Source organism: Chelonoidis abingdonii, chromosome 5 (assembly GCF_003597395.2).
Source record: "Chelonoidis abingdonii isolate Lonesome George chromosome 5, CheloAbing_2.0, whole genome shotgun sequence".
Lineage (NCBI taxonomy): Eukaryota > Metazoa > Chordata > Testudines > Testudinidae > Chelonoidis > Chelonoidis abingdonii.
Genome location: NC_133773.1, coordinates 25,721,606 through 25,743,778, shown reverse-complemented (window position 1 = coordinate 25,743,778; position 22,173 = coordinate 25,721,606). Strand labels below are relative to the sequence as shown.

The 22,173-nt window shown below is 40.4% G+C and overlaps 1 protein-coding gene across 1 annotated transcript in view; it reads right to left on the bottom strand.

Moving 5' to 3' along the window:
• The window catches only part of LOC116814757 (melanopsin-like), a 60,841-nt gene extending 38,876 nt beyond the window's left edge, over positions 1 to 21,965 (bottom strand). The window contains exons 1-4 of the mRNA XM_032762587.2: positions 21,855 to 21,965; positions 14,081 to 14,223; positions 8,695 to 8,828; positions 4,782 to 4,985 (exon numbers count right to left, since the gene is read on the bottom strand). Coding sequence (XP_032618478.1) covers positions 4,782 to 4,985; positions 8,695 to 8,828; positions 14,081 to 14,223; positions 21,855 to 21,965 — 592 coding nt within the window. The remainder of the gene's footprint in view (positions 1 to 4,781; positions 4,986 to 8,694; positions 8,829 to 14,080; positions 14,224 to 21,854) is intronic.
• Positions 21,966 to 22,173: the final 208 nt, after the last annotated feature.

Genomic DNA, 22,173 nt, shown 5'->3' with positions numbered 1-22,173 from the left:
GTCACACTGCAATTACCCTGTCAGTGTAGGATTGGTCTACTTGCTTTGCCCAGTTTAATTTTACAGGACTTAGGTGATGGAGCTTTCACTGCGAGACTATTCCACATCTGAACAGACCACATTGGCAAGGATTTACTTCCTGACAATTGGACATCAGTGTAAATTTCAGTGCAAAACCTCTTCGTGTAAACGGGACTCAGACCCAATTTTTTTTTATTGTTGTTGGGATGGCACTTATGATTGAAGACTTTGCAAAATTTTACGGCAGGCAAATGAGTGAGCAAAATTTGCAAGCCTGATTAAAGGCAATAATTTTGTGTGTTATTTTATTGACATATCCAAGGCTTTCAATTAAACAGATCATTATTTACTATTACAAGAATTAATTGTCCCAGATATCAATGCTAAAGCCTTATTCCGAGTTAAATCCTACACAGTATACTCAGCTGTAAAGCTATTGATTACAGGCAGATGTCTTTTGCAGTGTAGCTCAATTCAAAGCCCAACTGCAGGAAAAATGCCATATTCTATGTTTACAATAATTCAGTTTTAGATACTGGTAACAGAAGAGTTGTAAGACAGCAGTGATGACACAAAAGTGTGGTTATTGGGATATCTAACGATAATCTAATGTAATCTTTTAAAATAAAGCTAGCTACTAAATCAATACAGAAAACTAGAGCAGCAAAACAAGGCATGGAATTATGTTATCTTAATATTAAAACAAAAAGGCTATTGTCAGTTGTTATATTGCACCTTCACTTGCAGTGAAAGGAATAACATGAGTTTAAATCAGACTTTATAAGATTCTGATGAAGGGGACGAGAAGGCTGAAATGTTTCTGGCTTTGTAGTAAATTAATAGTTAGGATAATATTAGGTCTGTTCCAAAAACAGAAAGCATTTTCAGTGGAAAACTTAAGATAGATAAATTAAATATGGGGTTGTTTGTTTTGAAAATGTGGCAGGTTTTAATTTTTCATTGAAATAAAAAAAATTCATTTTCATTCAAAATCAAACATCTGAATTTGATTGAAACAGAAATGATCTCCCCCTCCCATTTTTGGTTCTACACTAGAAAAGGGGACAAAAGAGACGGAAAGGGAGAAAACCCACAAAATCCAGGTTACTTTTTGTTTTGACTGAAAAAGGGTCAATTCTAAAAACACATTTTCAAGCAGAAAGTGGCATGCCTGTCAGTTCCTGGAGGAAATAGATTTCATTACTATTTGTGATGAGATTATATGCTCTTGTTAAGTATGAAGAGGTTTTCCTGCTTCTTCAAACACTAAATGCACTAATTCAAAATATTCAAGTGCTGTTCTACTCTGAAAAGCGTCTGTGAACACAGTGTCATGGTCTCTCAATAATTTCCATAATAAAGCTGCTCTGCCTACAAGTAAAAATCCATTCCCTGCACATCCCTGCCCCCAACCACCAGCTCTGCAAACTCAGCCTCATTTTTTCCTTTTTTGCGCAACTACACCATCAATAAATGTCCTGCTGGCTAAATTATACCCTTTGTTACATCTATGCATCCCCATTGCACAGGTTTAACCAAATGGAATTTAACAAAACATGTCTGTGAATGATGCACATTAATAAGTAGAAATCCAGCTCATCCATCTGTTTTAACACTACCTGAGCTAACGAGGCTCAAAAGCAGTAAGATGCTATTTCTATCATTAAATTCAGTAGATATAATTAAATAAACACAAGGAGCTAGATCCTCAACAAGTGTATATCACATTAGCCCCACTAGTTTATGTCAACTGAAGATCTGACCCAAGGAATATTTTTGTTGAGTAAGAAGGTATAATTTTTACTAGGTCATTTATCTCAATAAAACCTCACTGTAAGGTCATGAGGTAAAGTCACAGAAGTAGAGAAATTTACAGCCAAAGGGACAATATCATCAAAGTTTAAGACAAAAAATCTGACTTGTGCTAAATATCCAGATTTAGACCAAGATTTTCAAGAGGGGGTAATGACACCTTCAGATCTGTAAAGCACTTTGAGATCCTCAGATAAAATATGCTACAGAAGACCAAACTAATATTATTGTTACTTAAGGCTGACATTTTCAGAGACGAGCAATAATTCTGAGTGCCTTGATTTTTTGGATGCTTTAAAGAGGCCCAATTTTCAGAAGTGCTGAGTATCTACCTGCTAAAAATCCTTTAAGATATCTCAAATTGGGCACACACAAAAAAATCCAGCACCCAAAAGTGAGAATCATTTTTGAAAACATTGCCCTTCAGAAATATTATTTTCCTCCACTGTAGCATATTTAAGCTGAGGATCTTAGAGCGCTTAACAAATATTAAAAAACTATAGCCCTGTGAGATAGGTTAGTGCTATCCCATTTTTACAGACACGAAAATTAAGAGACTGAAGCCAAACAATTGGACAAGATCAGACAGGAGTGGAGACTCTAGGAATAGAATCCTTATCAGCTGTGGCTCTCAGGCTCAAAGGTTTGTGCCTTACCCAGAAAACTATTCTTCCCCCACTTTTCTCACATCCTCGTCATACTTAGCCGGGCTGTCTGAGAAGGGGTAAGGAGATGCCAAGCAGGGAAGAGAAGGGGAGATAGATACTTAATGTCCCAGCATAAGAGGTTGAGGGTGGAGAGAAACCCAACAGATGGAGGAAGTAATGACTAGTGGGTGGTTGGATGTATGTGTGGTGGGGAGGATGTTTGGGAAGTGATGGATCTGTGGGCAGGTGTGGGGACAGGTAGGTATGCAGTGTGAATGTGTGCATGCATGTGTCTGGAGAAGTTTAGTAGCAGAGAGTAAGAGAAGGTTGTGGCAAGTAGTGGAGAAAGGGAAGGAAGGGACAGCGGAAAGAGAAAGGAGGGAGAGATCATTTGAAAAAGAGAATGAAGGAAAAGTTAGGGATAGGAAGAAAGTTAGTCTTTAAAAGAGGAAAGAGAAAGGAAACTAAAAGCACAGGAAGCTAAAATTATTTATGATCAAAGTTTAATTCCAAATTAAATAAGCGGAAGCAAGCAAACAGTGATGGATTTTAGATGCAAATCTAAATTTTCAGCTTGGAAAAGAGGGAACTAAAAGGAGGATATGGTAGAGGTCTATAAAATAAAGAATGGCATGGAGAAATGAATAAGGAAGTGTTATTTACTCCTTCACATAATACAAGAATCAGGGATCACCCATTGAAATTAATAGGCAGCAGGTTTAAAAATAACAGAAGGAAATAAATTCTTCACACAATGCAGTCAACCTGTGGAACTTGTTGCCAGGGGATGTTGTGAAGGGCAAAACTATAATGGGGATCAAAAAAGAATTTGATAAGTTCACAGAGGATAGGATGATTAATGGCTATTAGCCAAGATGCTCTGGGTGTCCCTAGCCTCTGACAGCCAGAAGCTGGGAGTGGACAATAGGGGGTCAATATTTGCCAGTTTGGTCATTCCCTCTGAAGCAAAAGGCATTAGCCCCTGTCAGAAGACAGGATAATGGGTCAGATAGACCATTGGTCTGACTCAGTACAGCCATTATGATGTTCTTATCCAGAAAACGTGACCGTAATTCCTCTCTCCTATATCAGTATGCTTGAGTATAACACTGAATACAATACTCAGTTCTAGTACAATTTAAAGGAATTATGAATAAATTTTGCAGGCTGCTCAAAAGACATTGACCTGGCTATTTGCACCTGCCAGTCAAGCCCCACATTTTTGCATGTGTTAGGTGTCACACGAGCTGGACTGAACCCAGGGATTTCCTTCTTCAGGAGATTCTCTGATCTGATCACAGTGCAGGATGGAACTGCAACTTCTCAGCTGTGCTGATTTGCTTCTTCTTAGGAGCATGACACTTGGTAAACAAGATTAGAATCGTCAAACTCTTCCAAGGAAAAGTTTATGAGCCAGACTGAGATACTCAGGGACTGGATTCACTAACAAAGACAAGAAGATAGGGGGAATTTAAGGTCCTGATCCAAACACTATTAAAGTCAATAGACGGAGTCCTCCAATCTTCAGTGGACTTTGAAGTAGAACTTAAAAATACTTTAAATATTGTATTATTTTTTATGTAATCTCCGTTCAGGCTGAAATGGAGATGACAATTTTTTCTCACTGACTAGGAATTCATACTATTTTTCAGTGTTATCTTTCAAAGCTACTTGTTTTTAAAGTAGTAACACTAATATTTTACTCCTCCTGAGATAGTCACTTTAATGTATTTATATAAGGCCAGTACAGAAGGAAGAAAAATATTAGGAGTAATTCTCAGCCTTGCCTCAACGTGCCCTCCCTTTTTGTGCACACAATTTTGCATGTGCAAATAACCGAGGTTGCTATTGATTTAATGTAGATAACTGACTACCAGGCTGCATCCTCACCTCAGATATCTACATGACATTCATCACTCCTGCCTTTATTTTCAAGCTCAGAAGGGAAGGCAGGCTTTTGATAATCTGTCCCTTTATCTCTTGACATAAAAGATGACTGAGAAAGTAAGAGTGTGCTGACAACTACTGCTGAACAGAGAAGGTACCTACCCTTCCTGACTTGAGAAGTACTGATACACACCTATTATGCCATTGGGGGATTTGTTTTGCTTGAGCATACGTGGAAAAAAAAACCCACCTGCACTGCTGTAGGCACAGATATACTATACTATAGCAACCCCCCAAGCATTAGCCATATATACACTCAACAATAACGCCTATGGGCCGTTTTACACATCTGCAACAAAGCAAAAGCACCATAATGTACACACACACACACACAAAAAAGAGTAAACAACGTACTCCACCCAAGAAGCGGAGCCACGCTCCATCCCAGCGAGTAGAGCCAAACAATAACAATGATCTGTGATGTGTGTTTCTTGGAAGTCCATCGCATGGATTGTAGAGGCTTAGTGATCACAAGGTATCGATCAACAGAAATAGCTAATAAGGTCATCATTGAGGTTATTCCAAAGAGCGCCCCGCAAAAAGCATACAGCTCACAACCTAAATAGAAAAGTGGAATGTAAGATTTTTGTTTTCTAAACAAACGTAGAACTCTCTCTTACAGCCTGATGCAATCAACTTCCTATTTGCGATCATGCTGTTCTTGACTCAAGACACTTCTCTCGTCATAAGAATTTATACAGCCTTCCTGCATCAACAGTTCATTTTTGTTTAATGGGAAAAATATAAAATTAATATAAAATAAGCAGGAAAAATGTCCGACCCTCTACTGTAGGCTATGACTGAGAATCATTTGTCAATGGAAAATTGCCTCAACAAAAATCCAATACAATTAAAGTTACATTTTCCTGGAATGCTGCCCAATATAATGACCTTAACTATGCTGAAACAGACATTTGTCTCCTAGAGACAAAAGGATATATCAAAAAAATGAACATTGTTTTATGCAGTGTTGTTGTAGCTGTGTTGATCCCAGGATATTAGAGAGAGACAAGATGGGTGAGGTTCTCTCTTTTATTGGACCAACTATTACTGATGAGAGAGAGAAGCTTTTGAGCTACACAGAGCTCTTCTTCAGGTCTGGGAAACTTTACTCAGAGGCTAAATCTACATTGCAATTAAAAACCCATGGCTGGCCCAAGCCAGTTGATTCAGGCTCACAGTTGAGGAGCGGGGCTGTTTAAATTGTGGTGTAGATTTTTGGACTCGGGCTACACCCCAAGCTTTGGCACCCTCCCACCTTGCACGGTTGTACAGACTGGGCTCCAGTCTGAGCTTCTACACTGCAATTCAACAGCCCTTCAGACTGAGACTCGCGAGCCCCAGTCAGCTGGCACAGGCCAGCTGTGGGTTTTTATCTGCATTGTAGACATACCCAGAGTGTCACTGTTAAATACTAAATACCAGGTGGAACAGATTGTTTAGCATAAGTAGTTAATGCCTATTTCAAGGGACCATTCAAGGTGACGTGGCCAGTTAACAACTCTCCAGTCCAGAGGGAAAGGGCCACCCAAATACCCTGAGAGAACCTACTTCAATACAGAAATAAAACCCCTCCGACTGCCACCCCACACTGGAACACATGGGGGATATCAACAACAATTAAAACCCATACTCAATAAGGACCACATTGTGAAAGAAATCAGGATGAACCCCCTCTTCAAACAACCCTTCAACCTCTTCAAGCTCACCATCAGAAGCAAGCTCCCCATAGACCAGGACCACACTAAGTGATAGTGGCACCAGACCTTGCCAGAACAAAAAATGCAAAACCTATAGACCAGTGGTGGGCAACTTCTGGCCCATCAGGGTAATCTGATTGCAGGCCACGAGACATTTTGTTGACATTGACCTTCTGCGGGCACGGCCCCGCACAGTTCCCATTGGCCGCGGTTCACTGTTCCCAGCGAGTGGGAGTTGTGGGAAGTGGCAGCCAGCACATCCCTGTGACCCGCAGCTCCCATTGGCTGGGAACAGCAAACCATAGCCACTGGGAGCTGTGAGGTCCGTGCCTGCGGATGGTCAACATCAGCAAAATGTCTTGTGGCCCTCAATCAGATTACTCTGATGGGCCGCATACAGGCCGCAGGCTGCCCACCCCTGCTGTAGACTTATCTTCACTGCTATGATGATCAACACTCCTCACAACACACCTTTCGATATCCATGGGTCCAACACATGCCTATCAACAACATGTGGTTGGCCTCATCCAATGTATTAAATGCCCCAGTAACAACTAGGTGGGTGAAATGAGAATCACTATGCTTGTCAATGAATTCACATAGGAAAATGATAAAAGACAAAAAACGCCATATCACCTCTCACTTTTCACAAAATGATTGCTCTGTATCCGACTTCACAGTCCTCATCCTCAAAGGAAAAAGGGCCACCTTCAGAAGGAGAGCCTGGGAGCTTAAATTGTAACTCTGCTAGACACTAACAATCATGGACTGAACACAAACACTGGATTTATGGCTCATTTCAACAATCTGTAAACCACTTAATCCTACGCAGTGGTGCTAGAATTCTTTTACCAGTGGGCCCTGTCCTCCCCCGACCTCCAAGCTGGGGCTGGGAGCAAGGACGTGTCTCCAGGAGAGGGGGACCCAGACAGGGGAAGGGGGCTGAAGATGGGGCCGCAGCTGGGGGAAGGAGTGGGAGCAGGGCCAGGAGCGGAGTCCCAGGCCAGCAACCAGGACCTGCATGGGGGCAGCAACTGGGAGCCCCGGGAAGGAGCCTGCGTAAAACCTGGGGTGCTGCAGCACCCTCTGCACCTCTAAGTTCCCATGCCCTCCAACCCAGACTCTTTCCCAAACCCCTTCCCCATGACTGGAGAGGGATTTATGGGCACGTCACCTTTAATGTTCCCTTGAAATATGTGTTAACTACTCATGCTAACAATTCATTCCATCTTGCATTTCGCTGTGACAAGTTGGTACCTTTCCCAGACCTGAAGAAGAGCTCTGTGTAACCTGAAAGCTTGTCTCTCTCACCAGCAACAGTGGTCTAATAAAACTTCACCCACACTGTGTATCTAACTTTGTTTTATATGAATTAAAAATGCAGAGGTGCTTGACTCCATGTCATTTTAAAAGCCTATATGGAGAAAACAGCCACTTGTCCTATGAAATATGGTACACAATGTTATTTTAAGTTACAATTTTCACTTTGAGTCAGAATGATTTTTCCTTTGTATATTCTCTAAAAGACAAAGACAGAGTTGCAATTTGAATAATTTGACCTGGAAATTAGTGTCAAATAGTCATTTCTTAGGATTATCTGTGACACTGTGTCATCACACATGATGGTACATTAGAGAAACATGATGGTATGCTAGAGACAGCACATAGTTCAAAATGACACAGTTGACACCAAAAGTAATCATGTCAATGTCAGGAGCATGGAGTTAATGGACCAAATCCTTCAGCCTCACTCAGGCAAACTGTCCCATTTATGATCATGGGATTACCTGTGTAAGCATGGCAGGCAGGATTTGTCTAGCGAAGTGGGAGAGACAAACAATATTGTGAGCCCAATGAATACATCTCCTCTGCTGGTACTAAATAGGTTGTTTCAGAACCTGATTCACCATTGTGCTACTCCAGTTTTATGCTGATTTAATTCTATTGCAGTCAATGGAGTTATGCCAGCCTAAAAGCAAAACTAACACAATTGTGAATCAGGCCTTTAATCGGAGCTTGCAATATTTTCAAACGAACTACAATTTAGATGTCACATGTTCCTTGTTTTGGGGAAGAGAGAAGCAGCTGAGGCCATCATTTGGCTCTCTTATTCTGTGATTCTTTTTATTGATTGAATGCTCCCAGGGGCCTCGCACTGGGTACTGGGTATACATTTCCAAACAAATAAATACATAATTCACTGTCAATCAAGAAAAAGAAAAAAAACTCTATATATAGCTTAACAAAACTATCCTACCTATTATTCTACCCATCATCAAGCATGGTAACTGGCCTTACATGCTAAGTGGTCATGTGATCACTATGGTGTTGCTCTTGAAGCCAAAGGTTTGATTCCTTTCATTCAAAGAACTGGAAGGGGAAGGAACCAAACCTATAAAGCACAAGAAGGTCGGAATTCAGTGACTTTGTGCCAGTCCTTTTGGTTGATGATGTCAAGACTCTGGCTTGTGCCTCAAGAGTCTTGATGCTGCTGCCTCCATGCCACACGCTGGTGGCTAAGATAGGTTCCCATGCAGAGGGATATATGAAGTAGTATTGAAAAGTACCTATTTCTCCAAGTATCCACTCTTTGCGCAAACTGTTGATAAAGCAAATGGGGGCCTGAGAAGCAGACATCAGGAAGTCACTCACAGCCAAATTCATTATAAAGTAGTTTGGCGGTGTCCTCAGCTTCTTGTTGCTTAAAAGTAATAAAATAAATAAAATAAATAAATAAATGCAAGCCAGACAGTTAAGTTTGTTTTTACTGTTTACTTACTCAAAGAATCTGACACTTTCTAGGTTACAGTTTTATGCTTCATTCATCAATCCATTACCACAGCTATGGATGTCAGGATTTTGGAATAATGACTAGGGGAAGAGGAAAGGATCTATTTTCCAACACTTTATCAATAAACATAGAAATATATTGAATATACTCATACTTACCAAACTCCATTTTAACAGAGTAGGAGAGAACTCTAAATTTCCTGAGAAACATGTTTTTGCTCAATAGACAGATCCTGACGTGCTGAGCACGCTCAGTTGCCACTGACACCAGTAAGTGTTGAGAGTGCTCACCATTTCACAGGGTCAGACCCTAACAGAAAGTACAGTGTCAAAGGCTGCACACGGGCGATCACTGAATTTTTATAGCTGCTCTGTATTAGCAGGACTGAACTCACTTTTTTTCCAAGTGATTTTTGATAACCTGAGCATCAAAGGAGACACACAAGACCAAATGACATTTTATTCACTTGGAGTCTCACATTATAGAGCTCTTTATGAGAAGCAAAACTATAGACTACATATTTATAATTAAAACAGTAACTGATGTGTAAAGAGACAAAGTACCACAATGTACAATTACATATTTTCATTTCTTCCAACTAGCACTGTAGTATTTATAACATTTGCCTTACTTGTATGCTAAATTTCTGCCTGGGAGAATTGTTACATCCCAGTTATAAATCCTTGAAGATATACATGCAAAATAGAAATGCTGAGACATTTTAACTGCTTCAATGCCACCTAATATAACGGTACATGTGGCAAAATACATTCTCAGCACTGCTCTGTGTACCTACCGTAATGATCACAGATGGGTTAATATTGCAATAGAATATCTTTATGATGGTCTTCAACAAAGAAGCTGAAGCAATTTATAACTACAGTAGCTCCTTGTATCTGACCCCTCCACTGTAAAGACGTTCATATTCAATGCTGATTCTACTCTCTCTTGGCTTCTAAAATCATTTAACTGGAAAGTGACTGTAAAAGTGGCACTGTGGAGCTTTCATCTCAATGATTTTCTGTGTAGTTTTGCATTTGCAAATTCATTCAAATTTAAGGCACATGCCAAAAGTGGCACTTAGCTTCCCTAAAGCAGTGACTTATATAGAAAAGCCTGACCAAGGTGTGGCCTACATTTTCTGCCTACTATAAATACTGCAGTCTCCTCTCTCTCTCCACTCAATCTTTGTTGACAATTTTAGCTGTGCCAAATGGATCCACCCTTCAGCTATCAGAAGGTGCTTCAAAGAAGCCATATATACTAACTGTCCACCTTAGCTGGATACAAGCATCAAGTCTGCAATAATCGGCTGTGCTGTTTTCACGCACTGTCATGCTCTGGCCCAAAGACTGACTTCTAAGACAGACCTTAAGCTATAATCTCCCAAGGGGTGGCATGTGATTCTGTACTATAAAGCCTACAAATGCCATTCTATATTAAAGTTGGAGTCTGACTGGCTCAAAGGTCTGGTAAAGAGATATGGAACCTTTCACTTCTGCATTAGGTCACTGGGTTGAATTTATTCCTGTTGGTAAGACCAAAAGTCATCATCCACTGACCAAGAGTCAGTGGGCTACATAAAAATTAGTGGTTTCAGCTCATGTAGAAAACAGCACTATTACTGGAACCCTGGATGGCAACGACATGGAGAATAACTACCACATCCTCTCAATCCTGTGGGTGATCCACCCAGAACAGGATTGAAGTCACTGTGGAGAGATGCTCTCAGTACTGCGATTTCTATTGTATCAATCATGTGGACAAATAGAAGCCTTCTCTTTCTAGAATTTGAATTCAGCCCCTTTCACAGGATTAAGAATATAAAAAGAGGTGACATCACATGTCTATCAGATATAAGGAGTATGCAGTATTTTTTTATTTTTGGTCTCAAAATCCATCTGCAATAATTCTTAGTATTTCAGGATTACATCCAAAGGATGCACACATATATATATATATATAAACAGCCAATCCTGACTGTGCATACTATTAGAAGGGATGTAACAAGATACACTTAAAGAAAAAGTCACAGCTGAATCACAGACTACATGTTAATTTTTTGGCCTTGAACAAGTTTAAAAAGCAACCCCTAAAACTCCATTGACATTTTTCCAATAGGATGTCATTCTTGATATGTCTTTAGTAAAGCAAGAGAACCTATTTCAGCCAGTTCATCGACAGCCTTGTATGTCTCCAGTGAAGCTCAAGAATGTTCACTGATTGGAATTAGTAGCTGGAAAGTCCTTTTCTGACACTAGACAGCTAAAATGTGAAAGCAGAATATGCTAATGCTAAGTATGCTGTTACCAATGGTCGGAAATCAAAGATGATGGCACCTGAAGGTTACAGAATGGAAGAATTACAGACACTTTCATGACCAGGAGGAATCATTGCCCAGACTGATAATAAAAACTTCTTAGCTGTAAGAAAAATCACTGACCTAACATGGGATTAAACAAAAATAGAAAACGTATTTAATGTTGAAAGTCTCTCAAGTGGTCTGTGGAAAAACTTAACATTATTTATTTTAGCTATTCACCCTTCAGTGCTCGGGTCTCATGGTGATGGGCTCAGTATAAATAATTAATTAATATAGGTTTCCCCCAAAAATCTTTAGACGGTAAACCCTTCAAATCAGCGCTGGCCTGTTTTCTGTTTGTATAGTACCTGGCTTTTGATGACTACCGAAGGACAGTATCAGAGGGGTAGCCGTGTTAGTCTGGATCTGTAAAAGCAGCAAAGAGTCCTGTGGCACCTTATAGACTAACAGATGTTTTGGAGCATGAGCTTTCATGGGTGAATACCCACTTGCATTCATGCATCTGACAAAGTGGGTATTCACCCATGAAAGCTCATGCTCCAAAACATCTGTTAGTCTATAAGATGCCACAGGAGACTCTGCTGCTTTTACCAGAGGATAAATACTTACTGTCAATTTAATTTAATTTAATTTTTTTTAAAAAAAGTAAAAACTGAGAAAGAAATCACTTCTGAGTAATAATATTAACTTTTGTATGGTTCCAATTAGGTTTGGAAATTCACAACCTGCTGCAGTGAATAGATTATAGGGGGGCAGAGTTCAGACCTTTGCTGTCGCTATTGTTTCCTAGAGACAGTTTTCTCCAGGTCTGATTGAACAGGGCAGCAGAACTATGCCTGATGACGCACAGAAGGTTTTATTATGGAAACTGGGGAAAAAAACATTTTAAATGAAAGCAGAACACTGCAGAATGCAGCAAAATGGGTGAAATTGCTAGAATGGCAGTTTTCACAAAACCAAAACTTTCTTCTGTTCCTAATGTTAAGCACTGCCATGTTAAAAAAGCTATTTTTAAAAGAAAAATTTGCATTATCTAGTTTACTTATAATATATCTAATAAGCATGCTCAGAAGTGACTTTCCAAGAGCATACAGTAATATTATCTAACCAATTTTTTTTCGAACTCACTGGCTGATGGAGCACTATTAACAAGCCAAGTCTCAAAGTTGAGCCATTTTTAAATTTTTGTATGAAGGTCAGAATAGTAAGTGTTGCAATAATAGTTTGCCGTGGGAAAAGTGTATCCACATCAGTCTGGCTGGCATAATTTAGACAGCCAGGGCTGGATTTACACCTTACATGCCCCTAGGAGCACCATCTTCAGTGCCCCCCTCCACCTACAGCTGACCTTGCACCAATATGAATGTGAAACGTATTGCGTATTCATGCTGGCAATTATATACCGGCCCATTTCCTTCCTGCAGCAGCCCCTCAAAGCAGCGCTGCCCACTCCCAGCCCTCCTCTGCTGGCGGAGCAGTCCCAAGGCAGCAGGATCAGCCAGGGCACAACCTTCCCGGGAAGGCACGAGAATCTCTGCTACACATGGCATTCCCATCCTGAGCCAAGGCACAGCCCACCCACTTAGGCAAGGTGCAAGGGGGGGGGACTGTACCTCTCCCAACAGTGAGCAGTTCCTGAGTGTCTTTGTCCCTCCCACAGCCCAGCGTGGCACTCATGCTCTGGCTGTGCCCATGCAAATGAATGGGGGTGCCAGGCACAACCCTCCCTGTCCTTCCCAGGCACAGGGCAGAGGCAGCGGGGCAGCTGAGACTGGGAAGTGGCTGGGATGCTCCAAGCACCTGCAGCAGCCACCCCTCCTGGCCATGGCTCATAGTGCCCCCATGTGGGCTGACTCAGATGCTCACCCTGCTTCAGCCCCACATGCTAGGCAGCCACCAACCTGTGCCAGGAGACAACTTTTAATTTTAGGGGTCCCTACTGTGCCTAATTGGAAATCCAGCCCTGCAGATAGCTCGCTGTGAGCAAAAGAGATGATGAAGCCCTCAGATCTTGGATGGAAAGGTATAAAAGCTGGGAGTGCTGGCTCCACACCATGCTCTGCTTGTCTCTCCTGATGAAAACTCTCTCATAGGTGTGAGGCTCTTGGCATAGGATGGGATGACCACTTCCCTGTGCTATTCTTCTCCACTAACCAGCCCTTCCAGATGGGTGTGAAAAAACACACCCGAGTGACATACATTTTGTTGGCCTAAACACTGATGTACACATTGCTATGTCAGTGGGAGATGCTCTCCTGCTGACATAGTTACCACTGCTTGTTGAGCTGGTTTTATTATGTCGACGGGAGAGCTCGCCCTGCTTCACATTGTCGTAAGCCATCAATGTATAAATACTGTCTGCCTGCAGGCATGGAGAGCATTGATGGCATAGCCTTATTTCATGTACCAGGGCGCTTCCTGGATCCAACTCCCCCCCACCTCCCCCAGCACCTTCAAGTGACTGTCTGAGGCAGTCTTGACAGTATCTTTTACATATTCTTGGGGGTAGAAGGTGAAGGGAGTCAGGGAGAGCGAGAGAGAGAATATAATGGTGCAATTAACCATTTCTTCAAATCTGTAAGTTTAGTCCATCACGAAACAAGTCCCATGTGTTTATTTTCTCATAGTTCTGAATTACTCAAAGGAAAAAGTACTTACAGTGATGCTCCTAGTGATGATATGTACATGGGCTTTTCTGCATTTTACATCAACAAATATGTGCAGAGAAGAAACTGATTCAGACTGTTCTCCCTCACACAACACACACACACACGCTACTTTACAAGCTCAAGTCACTGGGCTTGCTGAATCAATCATGTCTGGAACTGAATTTCTATACCTGTAAAATGCATAGAGAACTAAAAGGTTTCCTATAACTCCAATAGATCCAATTATAAGAACACAGGTTCCAATAACGTAAAAGATATGATCAGGAACTTCTGCTTTTGTCACAGTGTGGTGATGAGTTCCCAGATCCAGGATCTGGAAAGAAAAGTAAAGGAAACATAACAAAGTTACCAAAATCAGTGCTTTTAATCAAGGGGACAATTTGTCTATACACTATATATCCCTAAACACATGCTACAAATTAAAGCTAGATTCTTACATACCATTGAGACACTTCTGTAGGGCTGTGTAAAAATTTGGCCTTGCCATTGATAACAGTATATTTGTACTATGCGTAAACAGAGCACTTCATTCTCCAAGCCTCTCTATCCAGCACCTTTCACCACAGCATACACAAATGTAAGGAAAAAAAGAACTACTGGATTATGTGAGAGATTGCAAGAACAGTCTCACATTTAAGATAAGAAGCTGGTGCTAAATATATCTAGATACTTACTTTTTTGCTGGGGGACATGTGGATAAAGCGAAAGAATATGGAATTTAAAGGAGAATTCCTAATCAAATCCTCTTATTTATATTATTTAATATGTCAAGTGCCATGATGCTTGCAAATCACTACCTATCTGGATGGCAAGCCGAGGCCTCTACTTATCTGTGAAGCTTTGTAACCTCATCCTCTCAACACCTCCTCCCCCATCCTCTTTATCTGTTTTGTCTCCAATCTGACTGCAGATTGCAAGTGTTTTGAGGGAGAGACTGTCTTTTTTGTATGTGCCTGTACAATGGGGTCATGGTCTTTAACTAGTATTCCTAGATGCTACTGTGATACAAATAATAGATTTATACATGTGCATGTTGCTTTAAAGAGGGAATTGAAAGTACTGTACCTGCCCAAAAGGAACTACCAAAAATAAATGCATACAATCTTTTTTAAAATTCTTCAGGTCACCTGTTAATGGAGTTAAATTTCCATCAAAATCCTGAATGACCTTTCTTGGGTTAAACAATACAGATTTCAATAAGAAGACAACATTTTAAAAATTGTTAGAGGCACAACATACATGTTAGGAATTATGAGATTAATCTGATTTTATGAAAAAGGCAAAGACATGTTGGCATATAAATAGCATCATATTTTCTGAAACAACCACTCAATATAAATTAGTGTGCATTCTATAAATGCAACATAAACCTCAATAAAACAAACAAACAAAAGCTCATCATGACTCTGCTTTTATTAGTAGCATTGCCAACTGTCAACATTATTCCTAACCATATCCCTTCAGTTGACCTTAGGAAGTACAAAGACTAAAGTTTCCTATGTTTCTATTCACCCTAGTCCTCTTGACAGATGGTACTGAGAACTGTACATGGAAAAACTAAAAGAAAAGAGGAAAAACAGCAGCTGTAGCAATGCTTGTGTCAGTACAAGCTCATTAAATAATTCTGACATTCCCATTACTGTAGCCCATAAGATCCAAACCAGGTGATAATACAAGCTCAAAAGGGTTGAGAAGGTTTGGAGTCTTCACCCAAAGGTATCACAGACCTACTGGATTTGAAGAAGGTGAGTGAAGCTCCTCTTTTCAATTTGCCTGCCCCTAGTTCCACAGACTTCCTTCATCTCTTTCTGACCTTTTCTATTATGTATGTTTTTCACCTCCTACTGCCTCAGTTCTCCACACAACCACCACCCTCCTTCCTGAAATGAATGGAACCTCCAACGCCTGTACATAACAAACATGGATAATTGTGCAATCTTGTTAGTGTCACCCTTATCTGTGCCACCCACTGTTATCCTATTATTTGCTACGGTATCACTCATTGCATCGTACCTGTAATGAGACTGTAAGCTCTTTAACATAGGAATTTTTATTTGTTCTATGAGGTGTCTAGTATAGTTTGGGATGCTGTGAAAAATATAATTATAATAGGGCAGGCATGGGATGTGTGGGAAAGAAAAGGGCATTTGAATATAGGGTCTCCAAAGGACAGCAGAGAGCATTAGGAGGGAGATCTTACAGTCTAAATCTAGAGTCAAAGAAGAGAAGCCTTTTGCTGGAAAGCATTTGTTTTCTCTTTAAATAAATTGGCAAGAACTTGGACAGGCTGGGAGGAGGGTTTACACATGGGAGATTACTTTATGGAACATCTTGAGGGTAGAGAACCCTCACTAGAAGTTGTAAGCACACTGTTGACTCATATTTAGCTTGTGATCTACTATGACCCCCAGATCCTTTTCCGCAGTACTCCTTCCTAGTCATTTCCCATATTGTATGTGTGTGACTGATTGTTCCTTCCTAAAGAACTCTGAGTACATTGGAGTACTTTGCATTTGTCCTTACTGAATTTCATCTCATTTTCTTCAGACCATTTCTCCAGATCATTTTGAATTTTAATCCTATCCTCCAAAGCACTTGCAACTTCGCTGGCTTGGTACCATCTGTAAAATTTAAGAATGTACTCTCTATGCCATTATCTAAACCACTGATGAAAATCTTGAACAAAATTGGACCCAGAGCTGATCCCTGTAGGAACCCACTCAATATGCCCTTCCGGCTTGACTGTGAACCCCTGATAACTACTCTCTGGGAACGGTTTTCCAACCAGTTATGCACCTACCTTAGAGAAGCGCCATCTAGGCTGTATTTCCTTAGTTTGTTTATTAGAACAGCCTCTCTCCTAGTAGCTTTCTCCACCTTCCGAACTAAAAAATGAGAGCTTTAAAGTTAATATACAGCCAATGAGCAGGTACTGTATTGTACAGCTAACCCATTAGCAAGGATGAGCAGAAACATCATGCCCGACATATGGTACAGACCCAGGCTGATATTGATCCACGTTGCAGACATAAATTGGGTGATGGTCCTCTTATGGATCTATAAGAAGATTTAGTCCAATCCCGCAAGGTGGGGGTTCCTGCTGTTAGTTCCTGAGCAACCTCAGTGCTCCTTGGCCACAAAAGAACACTAGTTTGCTCAGAAACTTTCAAGACACACTAAGAATCTTGCAGGATTGGACAGAAAATGAGGACCTGGGAGACAGTGGGTACTGGAGAATTTTTCTAAAAGACAGAAGTCGTGAGTGGATTTGTGACTTCTCTTTTGGATTTGATTGGGTTTCTGAGCAGAAATCTTAAACAGTTAAGAAATCCAGTTAACTGCCCATACGGACTGTGGAAAAAACACAGAATTTGAGAAGCTTTCAAAATCATCTCAGGCTTTTTTTTCTTGTTATTCAACATAGACTTTTTATATCAGATTACATGCTCTTGGGCTGTCACTGAACCTCCACAGCAATGGAAAAAGGTTTGGCTTTGAGATTCACAACTTAAATAGGGACAGATTCTGTTTTGTGACTCCTGAGAGGCACAGCACAGAAGACTCATCCCAAGGTCTGGGGGGACAAAGGCAGCCTTAAATCATTTTTGTGCCTCCCAGATTCTGAGCTGCTCCAAGGACTGAAATAACATGCTCCACTCTCCCCTATCCACCACTACCTTTATAGCACAGGTTAGAGCAGCCTCAGGGGCACAGTTAATTTGGTCACTCATTGTTATGATTTTATGCTTATCACGGTAATTGCTTCTCTATGAAAGAGTGGCTATAACCCCACTTTAATTTACATTTTCTTCCAGTTCCTCTGTATCTGTGTTACAATATACAAGGGATCTTGAACTCCTTTATATAGTGACAAGTGGATGCATGCGGGTCTAAGAGAATCTAACAAAGTGCGACAGTGGATTAACTATTCTCCAAAACAAACATACAATCTAAAATTGACAATGCCATAGGAATAAATCAGTTACATCCTCAACATCATTTATCAGTAACCCCAAGTTCCCTGCATACCCAGCCTCATGACTCAATGTGGGGAGGGAAAATTACTAAATTCAGTTGTTTTACAATTAATAGGACTTGACAGCTTTAAAAGTGATTCACATGAAGGCTTCACAGTGCACAGAACTAATCAATAAAAATGAAAATGTAATGATTGGTGAAGTTTATCATTTTGTTTTGTCTGTTGTAAAACTGTCTATTTTTCCACATGCATACTTTCATGCCTCTGAAGTTTGTCTAACAGAGCCTTAACGTGCAAATTCTACTCTGAAAACTATATAAAAATGGCATCAGATCTGCTTTCTGTGTGCATTCAGAATTATATCTGCTGACATTGATAAAAATATGTTCCATTTCTATTATTCCTGAAAAGTCAGCACAGATAGGAGAATGATTTGGATTCTCCTCCTTCTTGCACATCATCTGCAGTGTTACGACAGGGATGTCCAGATGGTGCTGTGACATGGTCTTATAAGTTATTTTTCTTAGCATATGAGCAAGTTTTTAGTCCTGGAAGAAATGCTGTGTTTGTTCTGTTGTGGTTCCTTTAGGGGAACTGCGGCAAGCAGCTACGGTGTTTGCTCTCTGCTTTAATCTCTGTAACTATAGTCAGTTCTTGAGGCAGAGTTGCTCCCTAAGAACTGAGCATTGGTGTTTGTCTGAGAGTTCTGAAAGAGAGGATTGTTTGCATGCTGTTTGCTACCACTTCTCTTTAAAGACTTATGTATATGTGTAAAAAAACTAAGTTACACTAAAAATATGCTGTCTGCACCACTGATTTCTCCTCCAGCCAGAAACTGACTTGTAAGGCCCCAACATTTGCTACTACTTGGTAGAGGCATGACGACAGCATTCTTTATTAAGTTCCAATTATAAACCCATTACACCTGTAGTAACCAACTGAAAGCAATATGGTGCCACAGATGCTACTTGAGAGCCTAACCTGACCTGCAGAGCCTTTATCATTGGTGATGGTATGTGAGAAAGAATTACTGTAACTCAGATTTATCTGCAAATCCCAAGTGGACTTTCTGATGCTGGCAATTAGGGAAAAAATATTTTTCCATGTAAGCATATTTTATCTGGAAATCATTGACACAAACACAATCCTATACTGCCATTTTTTTTTAGTGACCAATACTAAGACTCAGAACAGTACACAGAAGATATTTTCTGTTGAGCAGGATAACAAAGAGGACAACAAAATACACTGTACGTGTATTTTTCCATCTTCCCTATATTTGATAAAAAAGTTTATGCCTATTCAGTAAATGAAATTGGTAACAAAATGTGCATTTCCCTAAATCCCTCCTGCACTATTTAAGAATATGCACATAGGTTATCGTTGGGCAGAGTTTCAAACATTATTATAAGCCATAGTGTGGACAGGATCAAACTGATTAGGACCATATGCTTTCCTTCGCGGTTGGTTTTCAATGCAAAGTACTACTGGAGCCTTGCTTTGACTGCTCTGGTTAACTGGATGTTCCATTTCTCAAAGTGGATATACACAGATGGACAAGCATGTAAGAAATGTGGTAGAGGGAATTTATGGATGGTGGGCTGTAACATAGGTGACAGACTTGCAGTACAGATTTTGTGGGAAAATAGAATTAGCACGTTTCCTAGACAATTTTCAAGAATACAACCCCACTGAAGTGTTATTTTATATTACAAATAAAAACAATTTAAATGATCAAACATTTACTTTTCAGCATGTCACATGCACCCATCCAGCTCAAAGAAATTGTAGGTAAAACATCCAAATTGTACCAAAGAATCCAAATAGACATAATCTAAGATGCACTTTGTGGTCAGCACAAACTTATAGAAAGTCTTCCTTCATCCTGAAGCAACTTTGCATATGTTTTTTTAACCCACTCATCAAAACCTAACCCAACACACAACAAAAATAATAAGCATAGGAACAGAGTCTAAAAGTAACAACTCAAGCCAAATTAGAAATACAATACTATCCATTGCTATCTATACTTGACTGAATTGGGGGCCCAATCCAGCTCCCATTACCAAAACTCTCATTGACTTCAATGGCAACAGGACCAGGCCCTTGAGGTGGAAGCCAGGGCATTTCCCTCATAATACACAACATTGGATTTCTAGTCTTTTTGTATCTGATATTACTTTCAGATGCATTCCTGCAACTGCTATTAAGCTAGTAAGGGTCATGCATGCATATACGAGAGCAGAGGTGTGTACTCTGACAGACCTGATCAACTCTAACATCATATAAACAATAATGCTAACTATTATTATGATTGCCTCTCTCTATCCTCCATGTTTTCTTTTACACAAGTATTCTTACCCCAGGAAAAGAGATGCTGCATCCTGCTGCCGCACTAAATCTTTGGGATTTTCTCTTAGAATTTCTGTATAGATTGTTTTCACGTTAAATGAATACATGCTTTAGCAAACACCCTTCAGCAACACTTGCGGAAAGTGAGATATGCTAATATACCAACAGACCTTTTCAAGTTAAAGCACCGAAGTTTAGAGAGAAGATTCACTTTTTCTGTGACTTTTCCAGGCATAAAGGAGAGGAGCATTAATAAGTGCCAAGTTAATGGAAGAAAGAGCTGGCTTCCCATTGAAAATCTCAACTAAAGGTAAAGTCTGCCATTAAACTTAAGACATTAATAGGAACTTCAAACTAAGGGTAAAATGTTAAAAGTGCTTAAGTGACTTAGGAACCTACATTTCATTGAAAGTCAGCGGGGCTTGTGCTACTAATGGTACTCCCATTGGTACTGCAAACCTTTGGTGTAAACATATTCCCTTCACCCAACCTGCCCTCCAGTCCCATTCTCCCATCATGGCCTTCCCAGATTCTGTAGCCCATTCTTTCAACTTCTACAGCTGCCTGGCCTGCCAGCTCACCACTGGGTCCTTTCCACTTGAACTCCAGTCAGCCTCTCCCATTCACAATTCCAAACCAGTCTACCCACCCCACTCTCAACCAGGTTCACAGGACCTGCTCCCTTCCAATATTTCACCTGATCCCTCACATCCCACCAGTCCAACCCACTGCTACTATATCCAGCTGCATGCCTTGTGATTGCCACTAACTGACCCTTCTTCCCATCTCTCACTCCAGCAAATCAAGATTTTTCTATTCTACCTGACAAGGTAGCTACAAATTCAAGCAAGATTGCTTTCTCCCCAACCCTCCCCCACTTTCCTGTTATTGTTTTCAGAATGTGCACGCAAAGAGCAGGAATTCTGTCAGTAAGCATGGTACAGAATATATAGAAAAATCCAAGCAATCCTCAAAATAAAAAACAGATGCAATAAAATGTATTTAATAATGGGGAAAATGACTATCGCCTTGTCTCAGAATATACTAAAAAGACTTTCCAGCTGAGCCTTGTAGGCCTGTCCTGCAGCAGAAGCCAGGAGACAGCCAGGGAAGCGAAGGACCCACTCCAGCCAAAAAGAAAAGCTATTGGCTTCCTAGTGAAGGACAATAGTCCTTCCGATTGCCCTACATCTCCACCAGACAGCTAGGGCTTATAGGAAGACGTGGGGGGGGGCATTTTTTATTATTTTACTTAGTTTATGGGCATTTGTATCCGATTATTGCTGTAGGACTGGTTACTTATTCATTTGTTCGCTACATCATTAATTCCTTTGCCTTTCCTCTTTCCTTTCTTTTAAATTTACCCCTCTCATTTCTGGGAATAAAATGTTGTTTATCTTTATCTATTGGGCCTTGATTTCCTCTCATCATGAACAGTAATGTCCTAGAAGCCACAGGGGCTGTTTGTTTATGTCTGCAGCCAGTAGGCAGAGGCACAGGGCCTCAAGAACCCAGGGCCCATTGGTCGTAAGGTGGACCACAGAGCCACTTGGAGGAACGACTCTACTATGCTTGGGGATCAAGGCTACCCCAGAGATGGAGTACATACTTACATCATAAACAAAATATATTTTCCAAGGTCCTTGATGATGTTCCCTTCCAGAACTATCACTATAACAATGAACTTCAAATGCAGGAGATACACCGTCAAATCCAAGTGCCATTTCAATTACTTAAGAACTTTTGAGGAAGACAACACTGTTGGGTTAATACAGAGTGATGAGAATAAATGTAGAGTGGTCATTTTGTGAAATAAGACATTGCAGGTTATATATGGAAAATCTCTGGTATCAGAAGAAAAAACATTTTCTAAAACCCTCTCAATATTAAAAGAATATCCCATTATTTTAAACCTGTACCTTTATATTATTA